At 51.2% G+C, this 21,858-nt stretch overlaps 6 protein-coding genes across 6 annotated transcripts; 5 read left to right on the plus strand and 1 right to left on the minus strand.

Annotated features, from left to right (window-relative positions):
• On the plus strand, positions 1–4,235 carry M438DRAFT_344162 (uncharacterized protein). The gene has a single exon (XM_029905149.1). It carries the CDS (start codon positions 293–295, stop codon positions 3,875–3,877), a length of 3,585 nt encoding a protein of 1,194 aa, XP_029761875.1. The 5' UTR covers positions 1–292; the 3' UTR covers positions 3,878–4,235.
• M438DRAFT_183409 (uncharacterized protein) lies at positions 3,961–4,859 on the minus strand. Its single transcript, XM_029899201.1, has one exon. The coding sequence runs from the start codon at positions 4,549–4,551 to the stop codon at positions 4,045–4,047; it is 507 nt and encodes a 168-aa protein (XP_029761876.1). The 5' UTR covers positions 4,552–4,859; the 3' UTR covers positions 3,961–4,044.
• A 1,315-nt stretch (positions 4,860–6,174) lies between these two features.
• M438DRAFT_270780 (aquaporin-like protein) lies at positions 6,175–7,249 on the plus strand (the record flags this gene model as incomplete). The annotated part of the gene is made up of 2 exons (XM_029900421.1): positions 6,175–6,409; positions 6,459–7,249. 2 exons carry the CDS (start codon positions 6,175–6,177, stop codon positions 7,247–7,249), a joined length of 1,026 nt encoding a protein of 341 aa, XP_029761877.1.
• Positions 7,250–9,583: 2,334 nt separating this feature from the next.
• On the plus strand, positions 9,584–13,472 carry M438DRAFT_333653 (uncharacterized protein; the record flags this gene model as incomplete). Its single annotated transcript, XM_029903633.1, has 8 exons — positions 9,584–9,633; positions 9,688–9,858; positions 9,911–9,958; positions 10,011–10,761; positions 11,508–11,958; positions 12,594–12,657; positions 12,715–12,924; positions 12,980–13,472. 8 exons carry the CDS (start codon positions 9,584–9,586, stop codon positions 13,470–13,472), a joined length of 2,238 nt encoding a protein of 745 aa, XP_029761878.1.
• Positions 13,473–16,870: 3,398 nt separating this feature from the next.
• M438DRAFT_390692 (uncharacterized protein) lies at positions 16,871–19,393 on the plus strand (the record flags this gene model as incomplete). The annotated part of the gene is made up of 8 exons (XM_029909055.1): positions 16,871–17,009; positions 17,144–17,225; positions 17,288–17,557; positions 17,632–17,799; positions 18,009–18,202; positions 18,389–18,660; positions 18,824–19,044; positions 19,108–19,393. 8 exons carry the CDS (start codon positions 16,874–16,876, stop codon positions 19,391–19,393), a joined length of 1,629 nt encoding a protein of 542 aa, XP_029761879.1.
• Positions 19,394–20,262: 869 nt separating this feature from the next.
• On the plus strand, positions 20,263–21,621 carry M438DRAFT_333656 (uncharacterized protein; the record flags this gene model as incomplete). Its single annotated transcript, XM_029903634.1, has 2 exons — positions 20,263–20,556; positions 21,358–21,621. The coding sequence occupies 2 exons, from the start codon at positions 20,263–20,265 to the stop codon at positions 21,619–21,621; spliced, it is 558 nt and encodes a 185-aa protein (XP_029761880.1).
• Between the last annotated feature and the right edge of the window lie 237 nt (positions 21,622–21,858).

Consider the following 21,858-nt stretch of genomic DNA (forward strand, 5'->3'; position numbering starts at 1 on the left):
GAGTAGATAGACATGAGGACAGCTCGTCGTCTTGTCTCTGTCTGTTGACCGACGACTTGTCTTGACGCTGGTCGACTGGACGATCCAACGGACCCGCATATCGCCCTCTCCAGAGTTGGCGACACACATGAAAGACTTGTGGCGCGGCTGATGCAAACATCCGGGCTTCTACGTTTGTACCATCGCTATCTTGAAACGCAGTCCGAGGTCAATTCAGTCACACCCTTGCCCAGCTGAAGACGAATTGCCAGACTAATCGCGAGTCTGTCGTCTTTGGTGCACGATGCACAGCATGACGGCACCTCCGCCCACATCTTCTGCGCATCCTGCAGTGTCTGCAGCAGCTCCGTCGCCCGCCATGAGCTACGCCCATTCCACCGCCAGCGACGCGGCCTCCCTTGCCTCGGCTACCACCTTTACAACAACACCGCCCTTTGTCGCCAACGTCAAGCCTGCGCCCGAGTACATTTCGCTTTCTAGTGCATCGCAGCTTGCTACCGACGTGGCAGACGCTCGCGCCGACGAGGATCAGACATGGCGCCTTCACCACAGAGCGACCGTGGCAGAGAGCGCTGTTGCTTCTGTCAACCAATTCCTTGACCGTCAGCTCTACGAATACATCAGTGTCGCGAGAACAACAAATCTGAACGCCTTGAAGCCTGCAGTCACCGAAGTCCTGAAGAAGAATCTCGCCCGGGACGCAATCGCCAGCGCCCAGGATAACCTCGAAGACTTGCTCGCTCTGCAGGCAGATGACGAGTTTAACGAGGACGTGCGCCCTTCCAGCCAGTCGAACGCTAGATTCAACCTCGAATTCACATGGAAGAGATCGCGCCTGAGGGTCATGATGCGCACAGAAAAGAGCGAGTTTGACATTGATGATGATGAGCGCTATGTGCGTGAGGAGGGCTTAAACACAACCTTTTCAGAGACGGCCGGCGTCATCAGTCTGGCCTCTGAGATCTTCTTGGCCGGTGTGCTTGATTATCTGGGTGACACAGTGCTTACTCTGGCCTCTCAAGTCGCCCTTACCCGCATCCAGCGTGCAGGCAGCACTTCTACCCTGGCCGAGAACAACGACGAAGTCACGTACATCCTCGTCGAGGACGCCGATTTGGAGAGAGCCATCCTTAATTCACCTCTCGACCGCCAATGGCGCGCGTGGAAAAAGTCTGTTCGCATCTTCAATCGCTCTTCTCATCAAAGTCATTCTGCTGCGAGCAGTCCGGTCGTTGTGCGCCGGGGCAGTCTTTGGGACCGCATCCCGGACCGCCCGGAGAACCACTACCCAGAGCACGTCTTGGCTTCAAACATTCCATTGCCTGAAAATCAGCGCGACGTCGATGAGATTGAAGTCCCAGGTCTTGCCAAGGATCCAGATCTTCCAGAATCCGCTCAGCAATCCTACGACGCGCCTCGTTTCTACCGTCCGCAAAGTGCCAGTTTCGGCGCAAACAGACAATACCGCTCCGGCAGCCTTGTCAAGTCTCGCCCAGTCTCGGTCCCGCTCCCAATCACGACTCCCCTAGTCGAAGCACCGGGAGCCTGGCCTACCGACACACCTGCTGCAGAGATCGTTGACCCCACTTCGCGCTTTGCCGAAGGTCAAGCTGGAGAAGGTCTTCCTACTGTACAGACGTACGACTCGGAAAGACCAGAGTCAAGAGACAGCGCACACACCGAAAAGGCTTCTGTCTCGTCTCAACCCACCAGCTTGGACGATCGTCTCCCTGCTATGAAGGTTGTTCAGCGACCTAAGAGACTCGCTATCTACGGCCCCTCATCAGCTAGATATACCCAAGCATTCAACCTCTCTCAAGAAGGTTTGGAACTTGCAGCCGATCTTGACCGTCCGTTCAGTCCTGAGGACTTCCTGGCAAGCCGCAATCTGAGCGGATCCCACTCAGGATTGACTCCGACCACCGACGAGAGCAAGTCACAGACACTGGAACCTCCTGCTGAGCTTTCTGCTGAACGTTACGAAGAAAGTGACAGTGCTACTGAGACTGAGAGTGATCCTGAGCAGGCCATTGGAACGGCTGTCAGTTCTCCTCGCCATGACAGAAGCCTGCCGACGAGCCCGCTTGCAAGACAATTCCCTGGCCTGGGGATTTCGAGGTCTGGTTCTGATGCCTCTTCCAGACGTGAAAGAACACCGATCCACGAACAACGTGTGTCAGCCGACTTTATGAGATCCAGAAGGACTTCCAAGCTCACCGACTCCGACTCGAGTAGTCCTGGCAAGAGAGGAAGTTTGCGCCAGATCTCAACGACCTCACACAGAGAGAGTCTTGATGAGAGGAAGAAGTTCCCCACATCGTCTATGACCTCCGAACTAGATTTTGATGCCCTGCTTCAAAGAGACGAGACAATCAAATACACCTTGACGCCCGAAACGGTGAGAGACATGCCCGACAGACCTTTCAGTCCTCACGCCAGAGTGAGAAAGCAGACGCTGTTCCGCTCGAACTCGAGGGAGAACTTCAAGAAGGACAGTGACGCCCAATCCGTGCGATCAAATCGTAGTACGACTTGGTCACTCGGTGGATCGAGAGACAAGAAGGAGCCCAAGCCGATTGAAGAGACCAGAAGAAAGACTTCGATCAGTCGTCCTTCCCCTCAAAATTTACACGCCCTACCTTCCGGACAGGTTGCTCGTGAGCCAGTCATGCAGACTGAATCTACCAGAGACTTCGCCGACTTCATCCGATCCACTGGTCCAGACAAGGAACCGAACCCTGTTGTTCCCGGTCTTGCTGCAAGCCGTAGTATGTCATCTCTTCGTGCCACAGCACAAGCTCAAGCCGCAAGTGCGAGAGATGCTCCTCCTTTGCCCAAGTCAGGCACTGCTGGAGGCAAGTACATTCCCAGGAGCCCACTTGGACCACCGCCCAAGCGTGTAGGAAACCGACCAAGCTTGATGGCCAGAGGAGCGACTGGATCATCTGATAACAACAGCGATCTGATTGACTTCATTCGAGGCGGTCCTCCCGGTCCTGGCGGCAAGGCTCGCATTCCCAACAACATCGCACCTTTCGCTGAGTGGGAAGGTGAAGATGGAGGAGATCTTCGCACAACAATCACTGGTGCATCCGAGATACCCCGTTCGTCCACTACAAATCTTAATAGACCTCTTACATCTTCAACATCGGACTCACGTACAGGTCTTCTGATGAATGGATCGTCAAACATCAACTACGGCAGCAACAACACACCAAAATTACCTATGTCGCCTTTGACTCAGCCCAGCTCACCTTCCATGAATCTGGTCGTGCCTAACGTACGCCCCACTGTGTCCGGCGATGGTCGCACGAGAAGCAGAATCAAGGACCCTTACGCCATTCCTGATGATTCTGATGATGACGATGAGGAAGATGTGCTCGCTGCTTTGCCAGGTGTAGGCACTAACGGTGCTAGTGTCGGCGGTGCAGAAAAGCCTCGCGCCGGCTCAATTACAAGTATGCATTCTTCAGCTGGTCGCTCACCAGCTATGAGCAACGGCAACACTCCCACTTTGTCTCCCAACCCAGGATATGACCCCAGCATCCGAAGTGTGCGTTCAGCCACTTCAACTACCGCAGTCCGACCCGCGCACATTACTTCCCAGATCTCAAGCGGCTATATTCCTCGCAGCAACAAGCCGAAGATGGAAGTTCGCTCAGCCGGTGTGGTCAAGAATACCAGACTTGATCCTTTCCATTCTTCTGGTACCAGTGATCTCGCAGATTTCCTCATGTCTTCCGGACCCCCAGAGCCGCCGCAAAGACGTGAACCAGCACCGGCTCCTTCAGTCGGCGCCCGCGGCAAGTCTGACAAACCGGAGAAGAAGAAGAGCAAGTTCTGGCAGCGCAAGACTACCTATGTGGATATGCCTTGATCGAGTCATCTATCCTTTCTCAAGACTTCTTTTCGTATTTCGTTTTTTCTTTTGGTTCTCTTTGTCCATGTTGGAGTATTTTCCAAAGATCAAATACAGCACAGGTGTCGTGGCAGCGACAGCGCAAAATGCAACACACGGCGTTTTATTAGGTTTGGGAAGTGGTTTCAGAAGAAAGCTTCCATGTCTCTGTTTGTTAGACACGAAAATGTCCACCAAACCTTCTGGAAGCTTTTTTTCCAGATTGAAACAGATGGAGCTTGACAAGGTTTTCTTTGCGAATTGTCTTTGGGCGCGCGTAGGTGACAATGGATACCCCCTTGTTTAGTTGTACAGAATAGACAACCATTTTCTTTGACCTCTTCTGCCATCTCCCCTCCCTTTTTTATGAAAGACTTTGATCGTCGAGTCTTGCATCTGCTGACCATCAAAATGGCAGTGCTTGCGAAAGATGGGACTTTGCCAAGACAGTCCGGTGATGTCAGAGACCCTGTCTCTTCGGAAGATCTACGGGCTGTGGCATTCTGAAACATGCAAGCCCTGAACCTACCACTTCTTCCTCGACATCCTTCCAAACCACATCTCATCCCCTCGATACGAATTGTCTTGAACAATAGACCCTGCTGGGGTGTCGCAAGATACCAATGTCGCGTGGGCTCGCAAATCATCTCCATCGAGCCTCTGTACAGGCAACCACAAATAGGATCAACATGATGGAAGGCCTAACCTTGCGCAAAAAAAAGTCTTTTGCTTTGACGACAGGATTAGTGGTGAGGTTCGCGATGCTAGGGTTGATGGTTTCAGGCCTCCCCCGCACGTTCATATCCGTATCTACAGGGCGTTGAGATCGCCAGCCACCTCCGTCGTCTCCCGGTGACTTAGATTGAGTTGGAGGTGTTGGACGAATTACGACAGTGTTCTGCCCTGTTACACTTGGTCTCATGTCGTGTTTGCTATGTCAGGATCTTTACTGCATCTGCAGGGGACAACTCTATCGGTCTTGCGCTCTTGCTCGGCTATAAACCCTTGATGCGGATATTTGTTGCGTCTTCGGAACTGTAATCCGTACAGTGCTTGCGCAAAGATTGGTTGAGTTTGTATCAGGCATCCAATGCAAGATCACCAATCGCTCGTTGGACTACACATGTCATCGTTGCAATGGTATGAAGCCTGATCAACTGACTCAAATCCTTTGCGAGAATTACAGTTCGGCTGCGATGCCTCCACCCAGTCGTCATGTGCATATACGTACTGATAGGGCATCAATCAAGTCCGTTGCTCGGTCAGTGAGATGACTCGTCTTGACGGCTGCCATGTGTATGGCCACGTTCTCTCCATCTGTTCCTTGGTAGCGCATCTCCTACCATCAATTGACTCGAGCACACCCTGTCAAGTGTGTTTCTCCTGGCAACAGTCTAAACCACTTACAAGACCAGATCAACAACACGAACACGCGATGACCGCGTTTTGGACGCATATAGCCTGACCTTGAACGCCGCTTACGGGTTGATTCGTTTCATCCACACTTTGTCCTTCTCCACTCGCACCACTTTGTTCCGCTACATCATCTTCCTTGAGATTGTCCAGGGTCATTCGCCTTCCAACTTTACGGCACTCGGATACGATACTGCCGAACCTTGAACCGAAAATCTTCTCTTCGTATATAAGACTGGAAGGGACTGGTCACGATGTCTACTCGTCCTAGTCTCGCGCGATCGCACCACTCAGGATCATACACAAAGATTGGAAGCAAAGATCCGGACGCAAACATGTCTCAAGTCCAGTATGCTCCGAACACTCCTTCGTCCCAGAAGTCGAACGGACAACTTGGTTACGATCCCAACACCCCAAATGGAACAGGCGCTCCTCTCTTGCACACATCTCCATCTCAAGAAATGCCTGGACCAGCAAGATTTATGTCTCCACCTCCGGCCATGCCTGGTACTCGGCCAAGCACAGCTGCCGGCGGTCCCTCGACGGCAGTCATACCGAGACCCGGCACATCGCAAACAGTTCACCCTAGAGAGCGCTCTATGAGCCAGTCTGGCACACAATCGTACTGGGGGCCTCTACCTCGTGGATACAACAGTGAGAGCTACGACTTGGGTCGTCCTGGATTCGTCAAGCGTCATTCCTACAACGACTACGAGAACATGGGTCAACCTCAAATGCACATGGAAAATGAGGACACGCAAGCACTCGACCCTACTCCTAGAGCTTACAAGCAAGCTTCTGTCGACCCATTCCCTACTGATGTTCAGCGCATTCCTGTCAATGCTGATAGCCCCCTCCACCAAATGCACCATCAACATCAACATCAAGTTCGTCGTGCACCCTCGGACTCTTTCAGAAGTCTGCGCTACGACACTCAAAAACGATCATATCGATTTGACAACTTGTCTGCCATTGAGAGTGAACCTCCTCGAGGCCACAGACCCGGCTCTTTCTATGGTGGAAATGGACGCTCCACCCCTGTCGAAGAAATCCTCAGACTTCCTCTGACATGGTGGATGAACTCTACAGCCAAGAACCGTATGTTTGGATCTCAACAACTGCGAACCTACCACTGACAGTGATCTAGACTTTGTCGCCATGATCGGTGAATTTGTCGGTACTACCATGTTCCTCTTCTTCGCCTTCGCCGGCACTCAAGTCGCCAATGTCGGCGCACAAGACAGCACCACAACCACCAACGCCACAAACGGGTTTTCACCCATCGTTCTACTCTACACCGCCGTATCTTTCGGTTTCTCCCTCATGGTAAATGTCTGGATCTTCTTCCGCATCAGCGGTGGCCTCTTCAACCCTGCCGTAACTCTCGCCATGGTTCTCGTCAAATCTCTGGATTATGTCAGAGGCTCTCTTCTCTTCATCGCACAGATTTGTGGATCCTTGCTCGCATCTGTACTGGTCAGAGCGCTGTTCCCCACCCAATTGAACGTCCGCACTACCCTCTCTGCCGACACGAGTAGAGTCCGCGGCGTCTTTATCGAAGCAATCCTTACCGCCGAACTCGTGTTTACCATCTTCATGCTCGCCAAGGAAAAGCACCGCGCCACTTATATGGCTCCCATTGGCATTGGCATGGCCCTATTCATCGCGGAATTGGTCGGTGTATATTATACCGGTGGTTCCCTCAACCCCGCTCGCTCTTTTGGTCCTTGTGCAGTTACTGGCGTTTGGGACTCGGAACATTTCGTGTACTGGGTCGGTCCGGCGATCGGAGCGCTCATTGCAGTGGTGTTCTATAAGTTCATCAAGATTTTGGAATATGAGATCGCAAACCCCGGTCAGGATGCTGATGGAGAGGATGAGGGGGTTTCTCCTCCTGTCAGTAGAGATGGATGGAGGAAGAAGGATGAAGAAGCTTGATCATGGACGAACTCGTTGACAAGATTCAAGTCGGCTTTGGTGTTTTTCATGTTTTGAGAATGGATGTTTTGATGATAGATGGATTGGATGGCCTTTTTTTCTCGCTGGACAGGCATTTGTACTAATAACGATAAACATTTTGTATGGAAATGAAGAGATGCATATTTGAACCAACTCCCTCGCCCCAACGAGGGTTTCCAAGCTCCTTGTAAAAGTACAAGATGTTTTTGATAAACAGCCAAATGTCCACTGAGAGCTTGCTTTCCTCCCCACTCTCTCTGGCCAACCCATCTATCTCGAAAACCATCTTGCCTTTTGACAAATATCTTGCACGGTACCTCGCTCGTCTGGAGTCCCGTTTCTGGCGCGATTTTCTGGCGCCATATCAAGATTGGAGTATATACAACATGTCTGCTGTAGCTTCTACATTTCTTTTTATCAACAGCGATGAGAGCATACGACAGCAAGGACAGAGTAACGAGAAGAAGTTTCGTCACGTTGAGACGTAAGAGAGGGAAAGTCATCACGTCTGTGAAAGACACAGATATGGACAGTCATCCGTTTATCGTCTAGATTTGTGGGACGGAAACATTGACTTACTTCCGTGTGGGGATCTTGGAGAGGTAGCGGGTTGTGGAGTAAGGAGATCGATAGCACGGAGACGGGGAAGGGGATATTCGGCGAAACATACAATTTGGAGTCACCGGTGTATCGTCTTGATCCGTGAGGTGGAAATGATGACTTACTTCCGTGTGGAAGTTTGGAAAGGGTCGGGGATGTGGAATGGAGGTTTGTGTGTAGGCTCAGATGCCTTGAATCGGTGTACGGAGTGAAGTCGAGGAGAGAGATCATGATGGTCAGCTTTCTAGGGATGCATGTGCGTCCGGTGTTCGTCTCGCTCCGTGAGGTGGAAACGATGACTTACTTCCGGGTGGAAAAAGCAACCGGGACGTGAGTCTTGGAGCAGACAAAGACGAGTAGTGGTATGGAGATGTGGTGAGTCTCTTTAGTGTACTGTGCTCGCGGCTTGGACCTTTCTGTTCCATTGATGGGTTTGCACTTTCCCGGCTCGCTACTGGGCAAGGATGTGTTGACATGGGAGTAGAGGATAATCTCTTGCTTTCAGGCGCGCGGCGACATAGATATACTACATTCTTTATAGGATACTGGCCGTGCATGTTGATCTATCAGATGCACCTCTCCTCCCTTCTACTTTCCGAGAATGAACGGTGCTTTTGGAAAACATGTATACCTCCAGTGAAGTTTCAAGTATCTTGTAGCGTGACAGTCAGGTTTTGTGACGAGAGGAAGAGCATATATGTCTACGGGCTTTCGACTCGTTTCCGTGTTGTAAAAAGACTGCTAACAGTTCCGAGAAAAGGGAGCACTGAGGTGAATGAAGATAGTATGCGACCCTCAAGACAGTCGTGAGTGGAGGCGTGGAGTGGAAAGTAGACAAAGACATTCTGAAAGCGGCCGTCGAGGTGAAGAGGGCTTTGGCCTTTCTTTATGGTCGAAGAACTCGCTCGAGCAGACACTCAATTTTGCGTTGATTGATCTCTTTGACTCTCAGTAACGTAGCGTTAGGACTGTCTGAGGCACTTCTGGGCCTGTTCTGGGCGGGAGGCGGTGGTTGAATCTGGCTCTGCTCGTCGCGGCTGACGAGCGAATGTGCTTCGTGGCGATACTGGACTTCCACGGCAACCACGATGGTCCGGACCAGCGTTCCAGTCCGCGAGAACTATTCTTAAGGCCCCTTTTGCAATAGATGTGTGTTCCAGGTCTTATAAACAGCAGAGTAGTATATGTGGGCGTTGTGATGCTGCGCAGAGTAGCGTCCAAGATTCCGCCCACAGCTTTGGTAAACAGCAGCACCATCCAGACATCCAGATATCAGTCGAGCGGGTGAAACTAGCCGTCAGCCATGCCCTTGCGGATACTGAGAGTAGGACACACACAAAGTTTGTTCAAGGACCAAGACACTCTGTGCATAAAGGTGTACGGCTGTTTACTTGTCTTCCAAATGTGGTGCAAAGAGCAACATCCAGGGGCTCTCCCAGGATTCTTCCTGGTATGTAGGATATGTAGGATATGATGTGCATCAGAGTAACCCAAAATGCTCATCATTCATAGTGCGAAGTCCTTCCAGTGATGATGCCGTTCACGACACTACTCCCGATCAAGCTAGCTCCGTTGTGGTTGCCGCGCGGGAAGATTCGAGCTCGTCGTAGCCTGAACAAATTTGAAGCGCGTCCACAATTCTGGTTCCATCTTTTTGACTTCTTCGTAAGGCTCCTTAGTACGCAACATCAAACATCAAATCATCCCGACAAGATGAGCAGAAGTGTATCGCCACTGGAGCCGTGGCTCCAGGAGATCTTCAGGTAAGTCTGAGCCCTTGTTTTGACTTGTTGCGCCTACTAAAGCGCGAAACATAGCCGTCCCTGGCCCATCCAGGAGGCATCTTACATCCACTACGCCTTGTGTGGCCATATCGCCCTATTCGATGCCAACATGGCACCACGGGATGTCCAGCACTTCGAGATGCAGGCCAGATGGAAAGGGCGCACCGAAAATGGCGCTTGTCCCACATGCAAGCGCGCAGCAAGGTAAGCTACAGTCTCATCATATCATCAGATCTCTCTCTAATGGCTCTTACAGACGCGTTGCTGCCGGTGAGCAGAGTGCCATCGAATTCTCAACGTGTAGGTTCCCGATATGCTATCTTTTCGCTAGCTCTGTGACACTAACTCGTTTGTAGCATTAAGCCCATTGTGGCTACGCTCAGCGAAGGCTGTTTGCACATGTCGTTTACGAGAGATGGGATCTTCAGCTACGACCCGTTTTTCGGTTTCGAGAACAATTCTTACATCGTGGGTATCGTCAAAAGTCCCACCATGTGTCACATCTGCTCCGAAACCCAGGCCTATCCAGGGTCCTTCCATCCCTTGGGCGCTGTTACTGTCCCTGTCGAGGGTCCCGGTCCCCGCGAAGCAATCCCTGGCTCGAAAGACACCCCGTTTGTTATCGATGACGATGATGATGATGATGCTGGAGCCGAACAGATCACGGAGGATGACGGGAGATTCGGAGGTGAAGGAGACGAGGGAGACGATGGAGAGGGGGAGGAAAAAGGAGAGGGAGAGGAGGATGGCGATGCTAACACACGCCCTACTGCTGGACCCTCGACCACCGACCTTCACAACCTCAACCAGTCCCATGATCCTCCATTGGCCTACTACAAGATCGGCTCCGGGACCACTGGTGTTCAAAACGGCCTGACGCACCCTGTCTGGGGTCTTGACTATCTCAAGAAGAAGTCAGAAGAAAGATACTATTGCCAGCATCGCGACTGCCCACACCATAACAGCAGATACGGTGATCTGCTGAAGCACGCGATGAACCTGAGGGGCCACACTCTGCCACTTCCGCACGCGCGCTTATCAGCTCGTCTAGCAGCCATCGCCAGGGACAAGGGCCTCCGTGAGAGGAACACTGGCCTCGGCCATGCTGTTTGATCCTGAGCACTAGCAGTCGAAGACTCAGAGAGAGGGGGCTGCTTACCCTGTCTGTAATCCCATTTCCACACCCATCAGCATAAGGCCTGCCTTCGTCTGCGAGTTTTTTGACCTTAGATACATGAACACATGGACCTTGGAAGTGCGATCCTGCCCGTTGATTCGCCCATTGGATTGCCCACAGTCGTAATTACAGAGAGTTCCATGATGTCAGAGATACTTCCAAATGGTGAAATCTCATTTTCGAGGGATAGATCAAGTAAGACGATGACCTTCTTGCCGCTTGAGTCGGTAGCAACCGCCAACTGGAAGACGACTCTCAGCCAGGTTGTGTACTCTGCTGTTCTTTGCGCACCGGCGCGATGAATTTAAAGCATACGACTGACCACATTCAAAAGACACACGACCAACATCTGGAACAGTGCAGAAGCGCCGTGACAAGCGCACCGTGGTCTCTACCGCATCCAAAGGCCAGGAGTAGGTCAACAGCTTTTAATCTATCTCATTATCCAGTTAACATGCTGTAGCTTCGAGACTCGTCCATAGTTTGTGTTCCTCAGCAAATCCGTACATGCAGGGCTCAGGACCGTGTCTGGACACATCATCCAGGCTAAGAAACTATCGGCCTACACCCTGTTTACCGAAGCTTACGAGCTCTTTACCTGCGCGACGCGCAATGATGCCGATAGGCGAGACCGCAATGTTCCACTGATGAGATTTCATACTGACCGACCTTGCAGAACGGTAGACGGCGAACGCTAAACGACCGTATACCACTACGACTCGCACCGCCCTCTGCCGGTCCCCCAGCAAGCAGCGCCGTGGCAAACAACGAGCCTACGAGTAACATCCCAGTCACCTGCGATCTTCTCAAAGCTCTTCCCGCTGGGGGTCAGGTGCACATCGCTCACGATGGTCTTGAGTCCGATAAACACCTTGAGGTTCTTGACGCGGAAGATGATGACGAGGAAGGAGAGAGTGCTACTGTGCCTCCATCTGCCGATCCTGCTATCAGCAACGCCCAACTAGCCCTCAATACTCTTCCTGCTGGCCGTCATAACTCCGGTGCTGTCGCTGCTACTGTGCCTGCTGTAGCACCGACCTGGCCTCCTGGTTGGAACCCTCCAGTTGACACAACTATTACGGACTTGGCTATCATTCATAACGGAAGGAAGCTTCCAACAATGGATTGTGAGGCACTGGTACTCGCAGTGTCCTGGAGACCAACCTCCTATATCCGTTACCACGACATAGCTAGAACCGACTTGAGGCAAGGCACGATCTCTCTTCCTTATCATAGGAGAGTGATCGTGATAGAGCGATCCAGCGAAGAACTTGTGGCTAAATTGACTCCCACAGACGAGCGGGTCGTTCAGAGGGGTGCTGGTTGTGTTATGTTCAACCAAAAGGGTTTCTCCTCTTTCTTTGCGGGAGTTCAGAAGGAACGTTTAGCACTATTTTAAGATGGTACAATTGATTATAGCCAATTGATTCAGTCATTAGCACGTTGTCACCTGTCCGTTGCATTTCTGTACCCTCGTAGCAGGATCCCCTCTGAGCGATGTAATATAAAGCCCAATGGTGGAAGACAGCAATAAAGTTGCATTTGCTCAGGCAATATGTCAGGTACTGGATGGTTCCTTTGTCTTTTGAGCGCCAAAGAATTCGATCGGATGGTGGGGGGAAAGAAGAGCAGCTTTGTTTACGCTTTTCCAAGTCCGGCTTTTTTCTCTATCTCTTTGTCCAGCTTAACACCATCAACAGTGTCTTGCAGATTTATTATCCCGGCACTCAATTCCTCACACAAATCTAACGGATCATCGCAGGTCTTGAATATTACAACATGCCTCCCAAATTCACGCTTGTTCACAAGGCTAGCGGCACCTTCCCGTAAGATACTAATTCCTAAATCTGCTCGTCTGGGTATCTTACTGATCAATGACACAGCGGTCGCAAGGCTGCACAAGGCAGCAATGAATCTGCCACCGACACCAACAACGACGAGGATGGGGATGTTAACATGGGTGAAACCGAGGAGAACATCCAGGTCCCGGTTACGCCTCTGCCTGCCCCTGTCATCGATGCTGATGATGAAGATCAAGGAGACGTCCCTGACTCTCCCGTCTATGATTCTGACGACGACTATGTTGTCCCCTCGTGAGTGTTCTCTACAGGACTTGACCCCAGTGTCTCGACTGACCTGTTGACTTAGGAACATGACCGACGCCGAAGCTGCCATCCTGGCTGAACAGTTACACGAACAAACACGTACGGAGATGCGAGTTGCCATGGAGGATCGCCTTAGAGCCGAGGCGGCAGCAGCCCACCAGCGACTTGTCGAGAACCAACACAATCCGACTGCCGAGCAGGCCGCAGAGTGGGCTCGTATCGACGCTGAGGAACTCGCTCGACTCCGGAGAGTCATAGTCCCAGGTAATGCAGAGGGACAATGGGCATTGGATGGCAATGGTAACGACGTGATTGTCAACGCCCATGGCAGAAACATTGCATGCCACAACTGCAGAAAGGCTAGGAAGCCGTGCAAAGGCGTGCCCTGTCAAACCTGCCAGAGAAAGGACCTTGTATGCTCGCACTACGATGGTCCCGTCATCGGAGCTCACCAGGACTGGAAAGACGGTGGCCGTCAGGGTCCTCAGCCTAGTAAGGGTCTTGCTAAGGCAAGAAACCCCATGCCTCCGCAATGATCGTTGCTGCCAATCCTCGCTGCTCTGATATCTTCTTGCAATGAGAAAGTCACCTGCAACTATGTCTTCCCCTGATTAGATAGACATGAAATCAATGTTCTGACCCTTTGCGTCCACCAATCGTGCTGCAACAACAGGGGCGTACTATTCCCTGATCTGAACAATAGCAGTGAATATCCCCCCAGGGTTTCTTGCATGGTCTCGACATATCAATTGTTTGTCAAGGGGGTCCAAGCTTTGGTCGAGTGCCGATGTTGTCGCTCGAAGCTGGCGCGTTGGTCTTGTGTTTTGGAAGTGAAGCCGTATTGTCTCTCACCAATAACAACATCCTCTTTACGCGTGTTTCATCCTCAACTTCTTCCGCCCATCCTCCACATCCACAGATCCAGGAAGATCCAAAGAACTTTCAACAACTTATCCATCTTCGAGACTTGTTCTCGAAGAACAGTAAGTCATCCCCTACGCGCGTCTTCTGGAATCCCACTCGGCTGGCTCTATTTGACTTACATTGCCCTCTTCTGCAGTAAACCAACAAGAAACGATGGCAAACTACTACAAGCCAGTCATTGAGTTTGATCACGCTCCAAACGATCCAGAACTATCATTCCTCGAAGGAAACACCTTTGCAGGCACAGAGGTCACTGAAGCAGAAATGCTAGAGATCCTCACATTCAGGTAGGTTGCCCTGTGGCCTCAGACTGACATGCGTCTCGAGTTTGAGCTTTGACTGACGAGTCAATAGTAGCAACAACATGAGTACTTCATGGGCTGAGCCCTTCAACCAAATTGGGGGAAACAATGCCACTCAGCAAACCCAGGTCTCAACTCCGGCAGCCTTTAACCCCTATCCAAACCGCGAGCATCAGCAGGCCATCGCTACAGAGCATCCCTATGCGCGTTTTATGTACGGGCACAATCAGACAAGCTTTCAGACTGAGCCCTTTGCGTGAGAATCTGCTCCCTATCCATGCTTGACAGTTTCACTAATTCTCAAGTAGCACCAACGACATTCTCATCAACTCACAGAACGCCACTCCTCAACCAACCCTCGCACCCACTCACAGGGAGTCGGGCATTCCCAACGCCTGCTGTACTGCCTGCAACAAGGCTAAGGTCAGAAAGGGTGGCTGTGTCAAGCTTCCTGGGGGTGGGTGCGAGCGTTGCGAGAGGAAAGGCATCCAGTGTATTCCGAAATACAGATCCTACCCTACCAACAGGGCCAAGGTGAACACTAGTGCTAAGGCGCAACGCAAGAAGCTTGAGCGTCCCTCAAGCTGAGCAAAGGGTCAATCGACTAAGGCAGTCAGCTCATTCCCTCTGCCCCACGATGATATGGTTCTGGTTCTGGAGTTCTTTCATTTTGCTTTCTTTGCTATCGTTCAAGAAGAAGGAGGAGTTATGGTTACAACAGCGAAAGATACCCCCAGCAGGAAAACCCTGCGTTTTGAAGAATTGAACAGCACTATTCTCACAAACAACCCGCAAAGTTGTCTTGACTCCCTTTCCCGTCCTGCTGTGATAGTAAGCGCACATGCACGTCTGCCTCAATACAATCCTCCGCATGTAAATCGTCGGCATCAGAAATACCGTCATGTAGTTCTCCTCTTGCCCGCCTGTAAGTTGGACGTAACCTGGCAAAGAACGCCTCCCAATTCACGTCGGTCCTTCATCAAATGCTTATTAGAATACACAGATACATGACAAGGCACATGACCATGAGCCTTCGAGTGAAGATTTCCCCGCCTCGATCTCGACTACCACTGGCGCCCTAGCCCCGATGTCCTGGTCTGGGTTTACGCAGACGACAGTCGTGTGATCAAGCAAGTTACATCGGTACTGCTATGCTTCGAGCAAGCATTGCTGAACATTGCATAGCTACACCACCCTGCTCAGTGATCTAGCTCCTGACCTCAACAATGGCGAGGAAGACGACGAGAACAAGGTCGACAACGATGACGCCGGCGAGGATAAAACTGTCGAGCGTGCAGGCTGCAGACGGTCCGATCGTTGGAGCCATCGAGCAGGCAGATGCGGAGGACGACGATGTAGTGCAATGCCTCTCTTCCTCATCATCTATACGGGGAGGATGTGTTCTTCCTGCGATCATTGGGCAGATCGCTCAGGGAGATGATGTGGTCTGCGCGCTAGCTGCAGCCGAAAGCAATGCTTTGGTTCGTGTTGGGCACCCTGGTAGCCTGATCATGGTTTGTAACAATCAAAACTATAACGAGCATGTTATGTTGCACTGTGATTGTGATGCATGTATGTGATTTGAATCTGTACCCAAGTCAAGATTACAGAACACAGAATGGTCACAGGAATAGCTACAACTCTTGACAAGCAAATGTATGCCCAGTACGAGGCATGAATATCTGATGCTCTCTGTGGACGATTGACTACTCGAACGTTCATCTTGCCTTTTGGCCGGTTGGCAAAGAGAGACAGCAGTAGGTCAGGAGGAATGTCTTCGCTTGACTGCCAGTGTATAGGCTGGTCAAAAGACGGGCCTTCACAAGGCAGGATGATTCTGACGATCGGACACACGTCCACTGGGAGTGATGAGTCCCTCGTGCCCTCCCTGACCAATCGACAAACGCCAAAGTAATTTGGTCTTTTTGCCAGTTGGTTACAAAGCATCATCAGCAGGTTGAAAGTCATATCATTGCTCGGTTCTCGCTGTACAGGCTGATCAAAAGACTGGCCATCGAAAGGCAAGATGTTTTTGGCAGTCAAACGTATGTTCACTGAGGACCAGTCGTCTCTCATACTCTCTTTGAATAAGACACTACGCGGAAACCCCATCTTGCCTTTTCCAGGTTGTTTTTTGAACAGGCCCCGAGAGGTCGAGAACTCAATTTGCACTGGATTGTCGCAATTGTTCATCCGAGTGCAGCGACTGGCCATCGAAATGCTCGTAAAAGGCAAAATGGTTTTCTTCCTCGAACGTACGTCCACTGAGGGCGAATAATCCTCGATACTCTCTCTAGACAACTGACCACACCGAAACCCATCTTGGCTTGTTCTAGCTGTTTACATAGAGATCTCAATAGGTTGACATCGAGAGCTGGATCTTCGCTTGATTGCCTCGTCCCTTATGTCAGGGTGTCGAGTGTTTTGAACAGTCATTCCGTCCGATTAAGGTGTGGTCTAAGCTTTGGTGGTGTTTTCGTGGACGTGATGCTGTGCTTTCTCCGCGCATCTGCTAAATCTTCACCAGCCTCCACCTTTGGTCAACATCAACAACAACAACAACCGGAACACCACGGGTAAGTTACAATGCATCCTCCTGGTTCTGCTCTATACTACTAGACCCCCCTGGCCAGAGGAGACATCCCTGTCAGCCTCGAATTTTGCAGTTCTTGATCTCCTGTGCAAATCCGTTACTGATCATGCGAGTAGTCATGTCTTCAACAAACGATGGCCGCCCCGCGCCCAAGAAAGCAAAGCCTAGCACGAAGCGCCCGTTACCTCTCCTTCACCAGCTTCCACCTTTGGTGAACATCAACAATAACAACAACAACAACCGAAACACTACGGGTAAGTTACAATACATCCTCCCAGTTCTGCTCCATACTACTACAACCCCCTGGCTAGAGGATACATCCCTGTCAGCCTCGAGTTTTTCCAGTTCTCGATCCCCTGTGCAACTACGTTGCTGATCATGCGAGTAGTCATGTCTTCAACAAACGATGGCCGCCCCGCGCCCAAGAAAGCCAAAACTAGCACGAAGCGCCCGGTACCTCTCCTTAACCAGTAGGTAACACCTTGAGAATACGTGTTTTAGATCTTTGAACCATGTCTGACTCTTATCTTAGGAAGGGACTTCTCTACCCTGGTGTTCTTTCCGAAATTCTCCGCCGCAGGGAACCGGCCGACTGGGAGCCACCCGAAAGCCCTCTTAAGGGTGCCGAGACGACTTTGCCCGGTCAGGGCCTCCCTCTTAACGCCTACTACCAAGGCGCAGACTGGCCTGGCAAGATCGTCGACCCCGACCCTCCCAAGTCGGCCAAAAAGCCCGCTGTGCCTTCCACTCCCGCCAGCTTCGCTAGAAGAAGCAAGCGCCTACAACAGGCTGCTGACAATGTGTAAGTACTTTCCAGCCTTGCTCTGCACATTCCGGATAATCTAACATCGTCGAGTAGCAAGAGCACCAACAAAGGATAGAGAGCCCTCGGGCGAGAGTACTACACACTCCCGAGCAACGACCTCTTATTCTCCCTCAGGCATACCTCGACTCCATCGTACCTTCTTCCTCGTCACGCCCATGCCCTGCTGTTATGCCCGTGCAAATGCAGCATAATTTTCGACAAAGTCAAGATGTCCACTGGTATGTCTAGATCCAAAGATATTGCTCCTCGTGGCAGCGACGTCTTGCTGCAAACTTGGGAAAAGGCAGCATGCTTTTTGCTCTCATTGAGATGTCCACGGAAAACTCGTGGTCCAAGACCGCTCAGTGTACATACCGAAGATATCGAAAAACCACTTGCCTTTTGACAGATGTGCTGTGTATTTAACGTGCCACTGAGATACTTTAAGTAACAAGCCTGGGATTCTCTCTCTTCTCTGCCCTCGTTCATTACTCCCAAAATCACGGTACATTGCTGAATTGTCCATGGTGATGCACCCTACTTTCTACTTCTTTGGGGACGAGCGTTCAGATACCTACATGCGAGGCCTGCCACTGAACATATCAGATTTCTTGGAACCCTTCTCGCATTTCGCCAGTTACGGTGCGTCTTATCTGCATTCCATCGAGAAGCTGTAAACTGATTCGATCATCATGTTGTATAGATGACGTCTGCTATCAAGTTTTCGGTTGGAAGAGCGAGCAAGCGAGAGTCTCGAGGATGATGACCTGTTTCCGAGCTCTTCTTTGTCCTGTTCATGAGGAGTTCAACCACGTCTTCGCTGTACAGATGACACGGAAACATACATCTCAGAGGATGAACTTTTGATCAATTGGGCGACTGGGGAGGTTGGGGACGCGGGTATTCGAGCGTCTCAGGGGTCAGATAGCTGTACTTCAGAACCATACAACCAAGCACGAGAGTTTACGTCTTTGCAATCGTGTCAAACTGCCCGCGATTCCATCAATGATTATGACATCGTCGTCAGTCGGCGGGTCCAAGCTCCCGCCGAACGGGTAGCTTCCGGCGCCGACGCGTTCTGTCGCGTTCGCTTCCGGATGGTTTGGAAGGGATGCTCTTCTCAGTTCGTCTTCACCACAACAACGTCAACCACTTGGATCAAACGCAGAGCCTTCAACGCGTTCATTTCCGACATTCAACATGGATCATATCTACACTTCCACCCTTGACCCCTTTGAGGGACTCAACACTGAGCCCCTTCAGACCGGTGACCAGGCTACTCAACTCGAGCACAGTCCTGAGGAACTCGAGATCCTCGAGATGATGCAAGAGTGGTACGACACTGGTCTCTCGGAATCCAGCACCACCACTGCCCCCTACGACAAAGTCATCCACCCTACCACCAGCAACACCTCGATTGCTCCTTTGTTCAACTCTGCAGCTTCGGCTGTTCTGAGAGCCAACAATCCCATGCTTGTCGCGCCGTAAGTCCAAGATCCGTTGCTCTAGTACTCGGTGATATATGTAACATACTGACGATACATCAGAAAGCACATGTCACAACAACGCCCCAAGGCCACCAAGACTGCTAGAGTTAACCCCGCCGATAAGATCTCGAAGGCTCAGAGGCGTGTTGCTCGTTCAATCAAGAGCCACGGCCAGCGCTCGCACAACATGGCGTTTACAAACTGTCAGAAAGCGCACATCAAGTGCAGCATGTCAGAAGACGTCCCCGGAAAATGCGACGGCTGTGTGAGACGCGGCAAGGCCGACAGTTGCGCCAACAACTTGAGAGGTCTTTATGGAGCAAACGTCGAGCAGGACGCAGCATAGAAACCCTTCTCCTAAGCGCTATCAGTCTTCCCGCCTCCTTCGACCCGCCTGTCACCATCTCGATTCTCACCCTTACGGATCAATGCTCGTCTTCTTCTTGTGGGATGGAGCCTCTGCAGACATCTCCACTGTGCTCGATGGACCACGCGCCCTCGTTCATCGGGCCTCGGCAGCCCGGTAATACCCAATTCCCTGGTCCGGCATCTCGTTCTTCATCTCTATGACTGAGCGCAATCATACTCGTCATTACGCTCAACAATGTGCTTCGAGCTTTCTCTTCTTTCTTGGTTCCCTTTCTTGCGTTTCTGGAGTTTGGGCAGAGTCGTTCTTGTTTCCATAATGATACCCGATCAGGCATGCCATTGGCAATTGGAGCCTTTTTTTTGATTTGGGAGGGGTGTTTTTGTTTTCAGATGATACCCAGGGAGCACGACTATCGGCGTTTCATTTGTTCCCCTTTTCTCCAAACCTTTTGGTTTTCTCTTTTGTTGTGGCTTTTTTGCTTCCACTTCTTCCTTGCAGGCAGCAAAGACATCGCACTGTACCTTAATCACACTTTCATGCTTGACTGATCTGTCCAACGCTATCTTTGTGATGCACTAGTTTGCTGTGTGTATTTTTGCCCCATGATAGAGCTCTGAATGGAATGCTCCTTAAAGAGCCTTTGTCTAGTATATGCTAGAATCGCCTAGCAAATAGTCGTAGCAATCAGACTCTTTGACCAAGCAGTAGCGAATGTAGCAGAGCGACTATATAAACTCAGCTCTGCCCATCAGAAGGACGAATAAGTCTCCCATTCTTAGCTACTATCACATGATGAGCTCTTCGTAACCCTCATCACCCACTGTGGTTGCTTCTGTATCGTATATATGAGTTGTCGCGGCCATGGGTGCGAAGGGCGCTCGATCCTGGCCGCACCACCTCACTCCTCCGCTCTATACGTCCAACGACCATGCCTCCGGGCTCACACAGTCGAACTGGATGGTCTCTGGCAGCAATGGTATGAACGTCAGGTTGCTGGTTTCGAGTTAATCAGAGCCCAGACCAAGACCGGACAGGCTGCTCAACAAAGCTGGGAGCTCTTGCAGCGTGCCAAGGACGTTCAGAACCTGTCGGAGTGGCAGAAGGAGGCCATCGAGAAGGCCATGCTTGAGTTGGAGGATGTGACTCCTCTTGGTCTCCTCAGAGCTCTCCGGCTTTGTATTCCTCCGTCTCACCTTTCTGCGTACAGTATATATCCGCAGCAGATAACACACGTTCAAGTTCAGGCATATCTTCTCATGACCTGGAGCCTGCTCAATCGCTTGTCAAGCTATTGAAACATCTTCAGCACAGAATTGCTAGTCAGCCTTGCACTCTGAACGTAACCAGTATGTTCTTCTTGTTTGCAAACGCCCTCGTCAAATCGTCCTGACTTGCTATAGAGTCTGAACGACCAAAGAAGCGCTCTAAGTTGGCAGCGGACATTAGCCTGGCAAACTTATCCATCGCCACTCGTGTGCCTTGGGCACAGCACAGAAAGTCCGTTCGCATTACAAGCCAGAGCAGTCGCGCCTCTTCTTCGTTCCTTCGATTGGCTGATGTATACAGCTGCGATGTTGCTCGTTGAGTCGGTTGGAGGAGGTGGTTCGATGAGAAGAAGTCAACTGATGAGTTGAGCAAGACCTTGAGAATCCGCAGCACCAGCCAATGTCGTTGCCAGTCGACTCTAGAGCTGTCACAGGGAAGACTGCGGCCACATGTCGTTTAAGTGAGATGGTCTGTTTAGTAACGATCCGAGCATCGAGCCCCTTGTGGCAATCTTCAGCGAAGGCTGTAGCCACATTCCATTCAAGAGAGACGGTCTTTCCAGTCACGACTCTTTCTTCGGCTTCGAAAACAATTCTTACATCGTGGGAATCGTCAAAGGTCCCACCATGTGTCACATCTGCCTCGAAGCCAGTATATGCTGACACCATGCTCAGCTTCTAACACTCAACCTGTTTAATGACACTATGCGCAAGTATAGTGGCCTTCTGCTTGGTCATCCTAACAAGCAAGAAGTACGCCTAGACGCGTTTAGCACATACGAATGTGGATCCCACATTCATGCGCCTAGAGTCCCACTTTATGAGGGCCAAAACGAGGTCGCTCAGTCCGACGGCTTCGTCAAGAACATAAATGATCTGTGTGGATTTGTCTCTCCAAGGGTTGAACAGAGCCCCGACTCAAGAGCTCAGCGTCGCTGAGCTTTGCAAGCTCAAACGAGGTCGGAAGTCCATACGGTCTGACGTCAATCAAGCACCAGGGCACCAAGCACAAGCGGTGCAAGATCTGAGGCAACTCAGCTCGGCATCAAAAAGCGTGTCAGGGTCGGGATCAAACCCGTCCCAACCGCTCAGATGGTTGCCAAGGAGCGCCACGACCGCGGGATCATGCGGGACTATAGTATACACGACCTCGACTATGAGAGCACTCTTCTTAGA

Source organism: Aureobasidium pullulans, assembly GCF_000721785.1.
Source record: "Aureobasidium pullulans EXF-150 unplaced genomic scaffold scaffold_6, whole genome shotgun sequence".
NCBI lineage: Eukaryota > Fungi > Ascomycota > Dothideomycetes > Dothideales > Saccotheciaceae > Aureobasidium > Aureobasidium pullulans.